This window comes from Haliotis cracherodii, unplaced genomic scaffold (assembly GCF_022045235.1).
Source record: "Haliotis cracherodii isolate W230 unplaced genomic scaffold, xgHalCrac1.p SCAF_8, whole genome shotgun sequence".
In the NCBI taxonomy this organism is placed as follows: Eukaryota; Metazoa; Mollusca; class Gastropoda; order Lepetellida; family Haliotidae; genus Haliotis; species Haliotis cracherodii.
In genome coordinates this window covers 36,353,472-36,365,924 of record NW_027266341.1, presented here as the reverse complement: position 1 = coordinate 36,365,924, position 12,453 = coordinate 36,353,472, and the positions used below count along the sequence as shown (strand labels likewise).

The 12,453-nt window shown below is 37.9% G+C and overlaps 1 protein-coding gene across 3 annotated transcripts in view; it reads right to left on the bottom strand.

Annotated features, from left to right (window-relative positions):
* The window catches only part of LOC139450444 (receptor-type tyrosine-protein phosphatase epsilon-like), a 70,372-nt gene that overhangs the window by 18,645 nt on the left and 39,274 nt on the right, over nt 1-12,453 (bottom strand). For 2 of the 3 annotated variants that reach the window (XM_071232151.1, XM_071232152.1), the window contains exons 2-3: nt 11,409-11,549; nt 625-834 (exon numbers count right to left, since the gene is read on the bottom strand). The exons of the other annotated variant lie outside the window; for it this stretch is intronic. In XM_071232151.1, coding sequence (XP_071088252.1) covers nt 625-834; nt 11,409-11,549 — 351 coding nt within the window. The remainder of the gene's footprint in view (nt 1-624; nt 835-11,408; nt 11,550-12,453) is intronic. 3 annotated transcript variants of the gene reach the window in all.

Genomic DNA, 12,453 nt, shown 5'->3' with positions numbered 1-12,453 from the left:
AGGATTAAAGTTAGGATTGAATGATGGGTCACGGCTGATAATAATATTGGCAGTGACGTACATGCATTTCAAAATACATCATGGTCTGGTCCTTACATTCCACTGAGAGATTCTGAATCATCACAAGGGCTCGACAGTAAAAAGAGAAATTGCTTGTCTTGCTGAAGACAACATTCTTTGTATGCCCCAATAAACATGTTCAACTTGATGTATGAGAAAATAGTAATTCTTTGAGGCAACTATTAAGGGACACAGCAATTGTGAATGCAAGTTCAAAGGGGAACTGCAACTGCAGCATATCGAGGTATTATGTACTTATTCTGTTTGACAAAGTAGAGATAATTTATGTACAACAACTTCTTTATTTACTGTAAAGGCGACGTTTCGGTATAGATCCTTATACCCTTGTCAAACAAAGCTGACTGATGAGCATGGTACAAAATATTTATAGTATGTGGAATCCTATATGAAACCTACATATGCTAACATATCCTGATGCAGATGTTGTAAAATAGAGTAATATCTACATTGAATCTTGGGTTTTCAAAATATGTTTACATAAGATAAATGTCAGTACATGTAATATTTGAATGTCTCTAGAGCCTAAATATATCACATACATACATCCTGCCCGGTTGTATATCCTGACGTCATGTATCCTGTACGGCTGTCCCAGGTCCACTGTCCACACACTCCCCTGTTTAGAAGCGTGGAAGCAGGAGCCTTCTTCCATAACCTGGCCCCGGTTCCCATCTACAGCTTTGTCTGCAGTCCAGCCACTACTTGCATAGCCAGTTTGGGACGAAGTTGTTGTCTTTTTGTAGGCAACATTCCCTTAAATTAAAACTTTTAATTAACTTTAACATTGTATTATATATCAGGGAAAAGTAACTTAAGTAACTTAAAGTGTGGAAGCAGGAGTTATGGAGCACATCCTGGTCCCGGTTTCCATCTACAGTTTTGTAAGGAGATGTGGCTGATTTTTCTTTGGCGATGTTTTCTGTTTGGATATATATTTTCAAAGACATGTCATAAAAACACTAGATGTGACCAAAATGGTTTATACAGTCCAGAAGGACATGGGTCTTTCTGTTGTTGGTCCATGTAATGAATGAAAATAAGACAATGTTTGTTCGGTTTGCCTATGTGATTTTCAAAGAAACGAATGATGAAATTTTCCCCATTTTGTGCGCAAAGCAGTATTTATGTATGTAAAGTTTCAACAATTAAATGTTTAAATGATTTAATATGAGGGAGAGTAAATGCTGAAACTTTGAAGGGATTTGATCTTGATAGAAACGGTAGGACAGTGATATAACCTATTGTTAAAAAACATGAATGTTTGAATATATTAACCGTATTTCTTATTTAAATATATTCTTTTCTGCATCATCAAACATTCAATTTCAAACGTTCTGAAATATGGAATTATGTGATGACGCAACGTTATTGGATGGTTCTGTTTACTGTAGCTTTCCCAAATCGGTTTGTGTGTGTGTCACAGTGAGATTTCATAAGCCACAAGCAAATTATCCACATACTCCACAAATACATAACAATTCCAAAACAGCAATGTATAATACCTATTTAAAGCAAAACAAGAGGGAATGCATTATCATTTTCTTGTAAATAGTGATGATAATAGTAACACTTTGTAAACCTGTAAGTTAACAGTAATGTAAGGAATTCCATCTTTCGGGAGAATTATGAATGCATGGATAATTTTAGCCTGCTTGTGACAGTATTGATGCACACACCATGACATATTCTTGCTGAGGACTCTGTGAAGATATTGTCATCAACAAAGATATATGATAATAGCGATGATAAGGTGAGTGAGTGAGTGAGTGATTTTGGTTTTACGCCGCTTTTAGCAATATTCAAGCAATATCACGGCGGGGGACACCAGAAATGGGCTTCAGACATTGTACCAATGGCGAGATTCGATCCCGGGTCTTCGGTTTGACGAGCGAACGCTTTAACCACTAGGCTACTACACCTCCCGAGTGTGTCACAATCGGATTGGATGAAACATTAGGATTCTACGCCTGGGAATCTTCTGGACTTTTCCCTTCTTCCAAAGTTTGAAATATATGGCATTCGCATCTATCATAAAAGTTCGTTGATTAACCCTCTTGGTGCCACGGGACCATATATGGTCCCTCACCTTTCACACCCGCATAGTGGCAGTGGACCATATATGGTCCCGAGAAAATGCCCTTTTTAAACTGTGATTTTTTTTATATTTAACACTGAGTGCACAAAGTCAAAACTATAACCACCATCATCTTAGCCTTAACATCGTGTAACTCATACTTTATACAATGCTACGGATTGCGAAATATGGCGATATTGGTAAACTGGCTACCGCTCTTCTCGGCCTTTTTCTGCTATGTTTGAACACCAAGCGAATGACGGCGAATTTTGATTATTAGTCCTTGGTCCCAATATGTTTTTGGTACCACTTGGGGGGGCAAAGTGTCACATATACCAAACATTACACATTAATGTGTTTAAAATGATTTTATGTGATAGCAAAGTTAATTTCACAGCTTTTAACATTTATAGCCACTTTTAGTTAGTGCCCTGCTGCTGCCAGCTAATTACATATTGTGGAACCAGTTGCAGGCGAGTAGTAGCCACATGCTATTTTTAGCACAGTCAAGGTGGCAGCAGCATGGGACCAGGTCTCAGCACTGGTTGACAGTGGTCTACTATTTCTTGTCATGCACAGCTACATATGAAATGTCATCAATGAACCAAGGTCTATACAAGGTGAGTTACTGTTGCTGTCCAATTATCATTTGTTATTTTTTTATTTGAATATTGTTACACTGTAAGAAAAGGTAAAGTTTTGGTCATGTCTAAATATAGTCCAATTAACTTTTCTTTTAATCTGCTCAAAAATGAAATCTAACATACAAAAGATGCTCAAAGTTGGGAGTTAGCAGTTAAAAAACATTTTCTAGTTATCCAATGTGCAATGCTTCTTGTTGTTTTAATGTATCTATGCAAAGATTTGGTAATTAGATCTGTTGTGACAGTGTAAACAAACAACAGAAGATAGTATTTTCTTAAGACTATATTATTATGGCATGAGTACTCTGTTGAATATTACTGTTTTAAAAAAAGAATGTATGTATATTATGTAATAATATGTGCTGTTCTATTAAGACCAATTAGAGAAACATTTGTTGCAAGTAAGTTGATATTTATGATCATATTGTTTGGGGAATGGGGGAGTCATTGCATACATGTGGCAGTTGCCCTTGACTCATGGGTAGGGGGGTTGAAGAAATTGAGCGGTTATGCTCCTTCGACCGGGCAGGTAGCCCGGCACGCGGAAGCTATGCCCATTTTTTTAATTTTCTTTATGACTGATGGCTTTTTTGTGTAAAAAATCTCAAAGGAATCTTTGTAGGGAAAATGTGAGTGTAGTCCTCTCAGAGATTTGCTCGTCAGATAATATAATATGCAATGGATGATGATTTAATACGATATATGTTTTGCTGGGTTAGGCTAAAGTTGTATCTTTAAAATGAATTTACTTTTATGTTAACAGGTTTGCACTGGACTTATAAATATCTTTTGGTTGCAGCCCCTATCTGTGAAGGCAGTGGACCATGGCAGATAAATCTGATAAAGATGTTTCCATCTTGTCCAAACAGAAGACCTACAATGAATCCTGCATCATTTGTGAAGAGTCTTCTTCAAATTTAACCACACTGTCTTCTGTTTCATCGTGGAAAACACTATTCAGAGCAGCAAAACTTTGAGAACATGTTAATATTTTAAGAATAGCGGAAATAACAGAAGAAGATAAATTTCCATCACTGCTGTACCACCGAAATTGTCGGAGCAGATTTACAAATGAAAGAGATCTGAAAAAGTTCCTGTCACCTGAAGCAACAGCAGAGTCTATTCTCGTGAGAGAGAAACTGAACAGGTCAGGCCATTCTTCAACAACTGTGTATGAGGCAAAATGTGTATTTTGCAGCAAGACCAAGTATAAAAAAGGTACCAACTCTAGGGAGCAGTTAGTAATATGGTTACAACTTAGAACTGATGAAACTCTCAGGAGAATAGCAAAACTGAAGTTAGATTCTAAAATCCTTGCAGTTACTAGCAGAGATATTGTTGCAGCTGAAGTACACTACCACAGAAGTTGCTATAGAGATTACACAAGGGATGAAGAGAGGTATCACCATACAACTCCTTTAGAGCAAACCGAAGATCAAATTTATGAACATGAACAATGGCCTTTGAAGAAGTTTGTGAGCACATTAGAACCACAGTATTTTCAAACCCATCTGTGCTCAAGATGACAGACCTTGCTAGTAAGTTGAGAAGTCTGCTTGAAAATGCTGGATGCAAGGAAATCAAGGCATCAACAATGAAGCACCTGCATCGTAAACTTAGTTCTGAATTTGGTGACAGCCTTCACATATTTACTGACAACAATGGCAAGCTTCTTCTTTTACCAAACACCTTATCTATTGAAACCATTGCCAGAGAAAATCAAAAGATGCAAGAAGAGTTGAAGGTTTGGAGGACAAAGAGTTTGAAGCACTCCATGAAGATGCATCATACACAAATACAATACGAATTGACGTAGTGTTCGATGTGTACAAAGATGTGTCCATCAAGAACGCAGAAAGAAGTCACAGTGGAGCTGGTACAGGAACACAGTTTAAGAACATCGCACCTGGTCACAACATCAGACAATGGCGAAAGTTTCTGTCTAGTTCAAGCAACAAGCAGAATCTCATCCAGTTTCTCGTCATGGAGTTGAAGAAGGAGAAATGTACTTCTAAGATTGGCAACAAACACTTGTTCATCACATGTGGAGAGGATTGCATTCAGCTTAGTCCAGAAAGCTGTGACTATATAGAGGAATTAAACTCAACACAAGAAGGAGCAGATACTCGACTTCTTCTTCATGCCAGCCATGCATCAACTCAAGGTTACAGAACCATTATTGTATGTTCAGAGGATACAGATGTATTTCTCCTATGCCTGTCTTTGCTTTCCCTCCTGCAGTTGGATGTCTACATGAAGCTTGGAACAAGAAACAGAACAAGATTCATCAGTATATCCAATGTTAGGAAGGCACTGGGACAAAACGTATCTGAAGCCATTCTTGGATGCCATGCCTTCACAGGATGTGACACCATCAGCTCCTTTGCTGGGGAAGGTAAACTGTCTGCCTTGAGATTACTTGAAGGTAACAAGAAGTACCAAGCCTGCTTCTAAGAACTGGGACTCCATCATAAGTTGCCAGAAGAAGTGTTTTCCATACTTGAGGAGTTTACTTGCTCTTTGTATGGTTTCTCTCTCAAGCATGTGAATATATTGCGGCACAACCTTTTCCTTTAAAAAAAAAGTGAAATGGAATCCCACCAACTTCCACCATGCAGAGATTGTTTGATGAAACATTCACAGAGAGCCAACTATCAAACAGCAATATGGAAGAAAGCTCTCAATAACAGGCCCAACATCCCATCACCTGATGGCTTTGGATGGACCATGGAACAGACAGCTGATGGATACGACCTGGCAGTTGACTGGATGAGTGGTCTTCCAGCTCCTGAAGCTGTGTTGCAGCTGTTAGCCTGCAAGTGTCCCAAGTCATGCAAACTTCCCAGCTGTACATGCATCTTAAATGGATTTATATGTACTAGCATGTGGAAACTCCAAACATGCACAAACTTTGGTGAGGAGAGCGTGTTGGGCGACAGTTGTGGAGACGAAGAAGATTGACTTGAACTGAACTGATAATGTTTGTAATTATGTAGATATCATCAAGTGTATTTTAATATCAGCTCTAATTTTGGGGAAAAGCCTGAAGTAAGGCAGGTCTTAGACGCCTACAATGCTGGTTAAACAACCCTCAAGCATAGGCATCGTGCTACAGGAATGGGAGCTTGAGAGAAGACAATTTCAGCTTGGATTAGTCAAGTGCACAGGAGTTGGGAAGCTTGTCAGACATCACTATCACTGACAAGGCGCTTCCCTAACAGAATATATGTGCTATATTGCAAAGAACTAGCCATTCAGTTGTTACCGATGACCTTGACATCTCACCCAACTTGATTACTGACAGAGAGAAAGGATTTGTGGATGTCAATATTTTCAACATTACTACAAGGAGAGTAGTCATTCACCCCATGCTCTTCTCTGTGACATCCAGCCTGTATTTGTTGAAGAACAGCTTACCTTGGAAGACAGTTCTTAGGACAGCACTTCACTCTTTAACAAGATGGACATAGAGTCTTCACGAATCTCAACCACTCAGCATAAAGAGGGATTGCATGTTATCTCTGACTATTTAGACATGTTCTCTCATGTTGACCTTGACCTTGGACACACTAGTGTACACATGTACCATGAATTCAAGTGTGACTTAGTTGTGTTTCAATGAAATTGTGGATGGAGAATCAGTAGACAAAACCTTAATGACAATCAAGATTGCTAACAGATTCTATTTTCTATTATTGGGATTTTGATACCTTGTGGTGGACAAAATCATGTCATAATATGACTAATGTATACTAGGCTGTACGAAAATGCATATGTCCCTTTGCCCCCCGAAGTGGTACCAATTTGCCAAATTTTCTCTCTGGGACCAAGGACTATTTGCACCCATGTCACAAACACGTAAATGTTTTCAGACGAAATCCTTGTTCATAAGAAAAAATATGACCTGAGTGGTCAGAAAAACATATTTTTCGCAACTGTATACTTATTCACGTAAATACAATTCTGTTCACTCCTTTATGATCAAGTTTATTTACACGTTTTGTATAATTTTATCGACTATCGGTAATGGCGGAATGGTCGGTACACATGAGAAAACGACAGTGTATATTTCCATTACATTTATGACGTTCATTGAATGAATTTATAACCATCATTACCCTAATCATGTCAACGTTAATATCGTGTGACTCATAGTTTATGCAGTGCTACGGATTGCGAAATATGGCGAGATTAGTAATGTCGTTACCGCGCTTCTCGATCTTTTTCTGCCATGTTGAACTTCATGCGAATGAAGGCAATTATTTATTATGCACCCGTCACATACACGTAACTATTATTATATCAGACAGCCAATTTGAAAAAGAAATTTGATCGGACTGGTCAGGAAGATTTACTTGTCCCCACAGTACAGTTATTGGCGTAAGAGTACTAACGTTTAGTCGGCCACGGAAGTTTTTTGTTCAAGTATTGCATATGTTTATCGACTGTGTCATGGCGATTTAGCACGGCGCTACATACCAACCGACAGTGCAGATTGTCTTTTTGTTTATGATGCTGATTTACAGAAAATATTCAAATCAAATATATGGAAAGATAGCTATAATCGTTAATATTAAGTTGGTATAGAGTATATTTATGGGCAGGAGGTTCATGATCAAAACCTAAACATTGAATGGCCAAGCCCGAAGTGATCGACAGGGCACGTTCGCATCATATCTGTGCCGCGATTTCTTGTTTACCGGTTGTCCTACATACTCGCCCGTTCAGACAAATAACTGCTACTTTTATCATATGAAATGACTAAGAGTCATGTGTGATTGCTCAAACTACCTGACCGTGAGTGACTTGCCCTAACTGTTTCACATTTTGTCGCAAAGGGAGATTTCAAATGTGTGGCCACGACGTCTAACGTGAGTCGACGCCATATTGTAAACAAATTGTGTCAAGGTCGGTTCCACATGTGGTAGCTCGGCCCCCGTTTCTGTCGATGGTACACTCGATTCAAACTTAAAGCAACTACTGAAAACATCAACATAACTTCTACAATGATGACATCAATACCTTTTTGTATTTGGATTAACCGCTTATGGATACGCTGTGCTGTTAAGTTCGATTTCGATTTGTTTTTCCTTTCATTGAAACTGTGATAATGGCGCTGTGATTGGTTTGCTCAAAGACGTATATAGAATATACGTCTTTGGTTTGCTGAAATAATATTTTCCATGAGTCTAATGTACATGGTACATGCTGTGATTGTAGAAGATAATTGACAACCAATTGTGTATGCATATATATCATCAAATACACATTACTAATCTCTTCAGAAAATGGAATATATTATAGTTCGTTTTCAAACATTCTGCCATGGATATAAGATCAAAAATTAATATTAGATTTACAAATTATTTATGTACACTGCACTCTCGATTAACGTATGATAATCTATTGCAAGTCTTCAACTTTTATTTGATATGTCATCTGAAATGTCAGCAATGAGTAAAATTAATTTTATTTCGTTACAATCTTCAATTTTATTCAAATAGGCTAATAGACGGTCGGTGATTTCCCGCCGCTGTGAATTTGTCGTCTGGACAGGTGCGCGTGATTTGACCTCGCCTGTTGTGACATGGATGACGTAACATGAAACAGCTGATCTAATGTTGTGGTAGTATAATGGATACACGTGGTTTCATTTTCCTAATTACAATATTCTCTTTGACTGAACTAGAAAGCATATCTAGTACATCACGATTGGAAAATGTCTACGGCGACCGACGAGTGAATTAGACCGCTTATAATTTGACTAACAGTGTTAGAATATTTGGCGCAGTTTTCTAATTGGTATGTTGACATGTGCTTTTCATATTTGTTTGAAGGCTTGATATTCAAAAGACATAATGTGCATTTAGTTGAGAAAGCTGTGAAAATGGATCCAATATTAAACAACCAAGATTTTTAATATTTTAGCTTCATCTGTTGGAATCTCGAATGGTTCAATTTATAACATAAACAGTAAAAGTAATTAGATTTTTTCACAATATATAGATAATCAATTTCTGAAAGTTTTCAGTGTAAATGTGATTTCGTTTTGATGTTTTACATAGTTATATTTATGTCTTTTTTCTCTCTGCATTATCTAAATTACCAAATACTTCGACCAGTGACATAGTAGTTATTAGATTCTACTTTGTTTTGTATCCTCAGTATGAAATAGATTTTGTTTTAAATAAATATTTGTCTAAGAGCAAAATCAATGCATTCTTGTGGGGTTTTTTTTCACCATTTTCATTTTTATATATCTTCCCTCCAAGCTGTAGTTTAGCTAGGCCAAAATTAAGTAAAAAAGAAAAAAAAACATAATAAACCATTTATATTAAAGATTTTCCTGGTTAAATTTTCGAAGTTCAATACCAAGAATATATTTTTCCTTTTATGACAAATAATTCCATTACTTTCATTGACCTACGATCATTATCTATTTCAAACGTTTCCTTAAGTAGAATGGGATGGAATGGGAAACTAGTGGAAATAAACTATCACGTATGTTCTTAAATGTACATGTACATACCTAGCTAGGTGTAAATACACCTCTAAAGTCGTATTTATAAATCAAATGAATAAATGAAAGAAAAAGTGGTATTTCATGGATTGGCCATACAAGTATATTTTGAGCAAAATTCTAAGTTAAGCAGCCAGGTGCGAAATACGAGCTGATACGAGGATGTATGTTTTCTGGTGGTCATAGTGAAACAATGACATATGGCGGCCGAGTTGCGAGTGATCGAAAATAGGTTTGTTGAATAGATTTGCTGCCCATGAAAACGTTTCAACAATTTAGATTGAATCTACATGTACTCACTCTTGTTTGATATTACGTTAGTATAATCTTATTAATTATTAAGAAATAACAATGATGCCTGATATTGAGCGATGTCAATTTGAGTATTGTTAGGGCTGTTAAGCGATCTTTCACATTTTGTCCTTTGAAAATGATGTCAATTACCCCGAAGTTGTTTTTATCACTAATAAAAGAGCACGGTCATTGAAACATATATGGACGTAACCGGGATTTCTTCAAGATATACATTCCAAACTGTCATTCGTTTTGTGACATAATCTTTGAAACGGTCTGCGTATGAAGTAATCACGACAACTTCCGTCAATTTGTTTTGACGTCAAAAATAGATACTGATGGAAAGACAATCAACTCGAGTTGCATGTTATACAATTTGGTTACACTGTGTGAAGAAATAAAGACGTTGCAACACTTTTGATACAATGTGTACGTTTTTTGTAACCGCGACGTCAGCACAGTGCGGCACTGAGCGGTTTGCAGGCTGACTGACGTCCAGGCACCATGAGGGTTAAAAGTTGTCAGAAAAACGTCTTTGGGCATTCTGTTAACCGGGAGGCTTCATTTGTCATGGAAGCATATGACGTCATACATTGCATCATGACTTCATGGCATTCCAGAGTCACGACATGTATTTCTCACAGCTGTTTGAGTACCCGTCGAAAGAGGTTAATAGGGAAATAAACAATAACTTTTAGATTTACCGTATTGGTAAACATCATGTCCTCTCATATTTTAGGTGTCATTGAGGATTCAATGCTAAGCAGTTGGAACATTTAAAACCTACTTTTATTAAATAAATAGTCTCAGGGTGCCATTAAACTAACATATGTAAATATATATAAATATGTAAATATACGTCAACTCCAGAGACTGGCGGATCACAAGCGGTGACAATTATACTGGAAAATTAGTGATGATACCAGGAGATCACGGAAACGGGAAGCTCTACTGTGCTGCTCTACTGGTAGTACCCACCACACACACAATTTGCATAAAATGTAAGAAAACTAACTAGAATGAAATATAATCCCGCTCATCTAAATCGAAACAGTGATTGTTTTGAATATCGGAAATGACATTAACCTTGTCTCTCTTTTCATTATGCATCACAGGCAACGTTGATACTTCCACCTTATCGAAAAGTAAATCTACCATATTAGTGTAATATGTCACCATAAGAGTACATGCATTAAAAAAGTCCTGACACAAAAATATACGTATTACGGAATTATGAAAGACGGTCAACACTGGAATGACGAACTCAGAAATCAACATGAATACACAATGCCATTTCAGAAATCAACAGTTCAACCTATTTTGGAGATTAAATTGAATAAATAATATTTGAATATGCACTTTATTCACATTCATACTATCCGTAGCTACAGTCGACTGTTATTATATTCGTGTGCTTGATAGTGTGTGAGTGTGTGAAGTAGCCATTCGTGTGTGTGTGTGTGTGTGTGTGTGTGTGTGTGTGTGTGTGTGTGTGTGTGTGTGTGTGTGTGTGTGTGTGTGTGTGTGTGTGTGTGATACTGACTCCGAGTCGACCATGGCCAGTTCTTGTTTTAAACCCTTAATGACCAGTGCTAGGTAGGGTATCTTTTGGTATGACGCGGCCGGGAATCACAGCTTCCGCTTTCCCGGTGGACGCTGTTCCAGTAGACAACGGAGACTGTACTAATAAAGTACAATGTGTTGAAATAAGTATTGTAAGTATGTGGCTGATCAAAAAGAGTGATAAGGGCACTTTCTGGGTTTTTTTCCAAATCAATTTCATTGTAAATCACACCTATCTGACAAGTAGCTCCATCTCCTCCCATCCAACCAGCATCACAGTCACCTCCACAAACTCCTGTAGTCTGGTCACAGGAGTCTCCACAGTGACAGGAGTAGAAGCAGGAGTCCCCGAACTTTCCTGTTGGACAGGAACCTGTACAACACACACGGGGGTGAAATACATCAAACATTGACGGCGGCAGACATACATTCTCGATCAAATTCACAAATATCTTCGCATCAGTACTTCTTGGATAGAGAATTTAATACTAGCTGCATTACAACCTTGTACACCCGCTCAGGCACACATGCAAGCAGGCAGGCTGGCAAGTAGGCACGTACGCACGCCACGTACGCACGCCACACGCACGCAAGCACGCACGCACACACAGTCACGCAGGGTGACAACGACGCACACACGCACACGCAGGCACGCACGCGAAGGCACACACACGCAGGCAAACGCACGCAGGCACACACACGCAGGCACACGCACACACACACATGCAAAATTACATGTGTCGCAGGTTCGGGCTTCTAGTCGTCCCAGACAAGTATTGAAGACGGAATTTCTTTAAAATGTATTTATTTGCCTGTAACATGAAACGTCAACATGAGAAAAGTGTTGAGTGCTACCAGGCAGTGATCCATAAAATTGTCCTTTTGGTATAATATTGTATTAAAATATGAAACAAATTTTCCTATAGTATTATTATTCCTTTCACACATTCTCTTACGTGCTATGCTAGTGCAGTGATTAAGTAAGTAAAAACGATTAGCGCGATGTTTACAATACACGTGATCGATTCTTTACTAACTTGAAATTACATTACTTGATTGGTTATTAAGTACTATATTCTATATAATTGATACGCTACCAATAAGATATAGATGTAGAAGGCATATATAAGGGAGGTGCTTACCTGTAACATGAAACGTCAACAGTGTCGAATATTGAATTCTGTAACCGAATTTTCATGTGAAATATGTGAGGTCAGTATTAGAAAATCAAAAATGGTTGCTGTTGACGGTAAACGGGCTCATATGGAGGTCAGTGG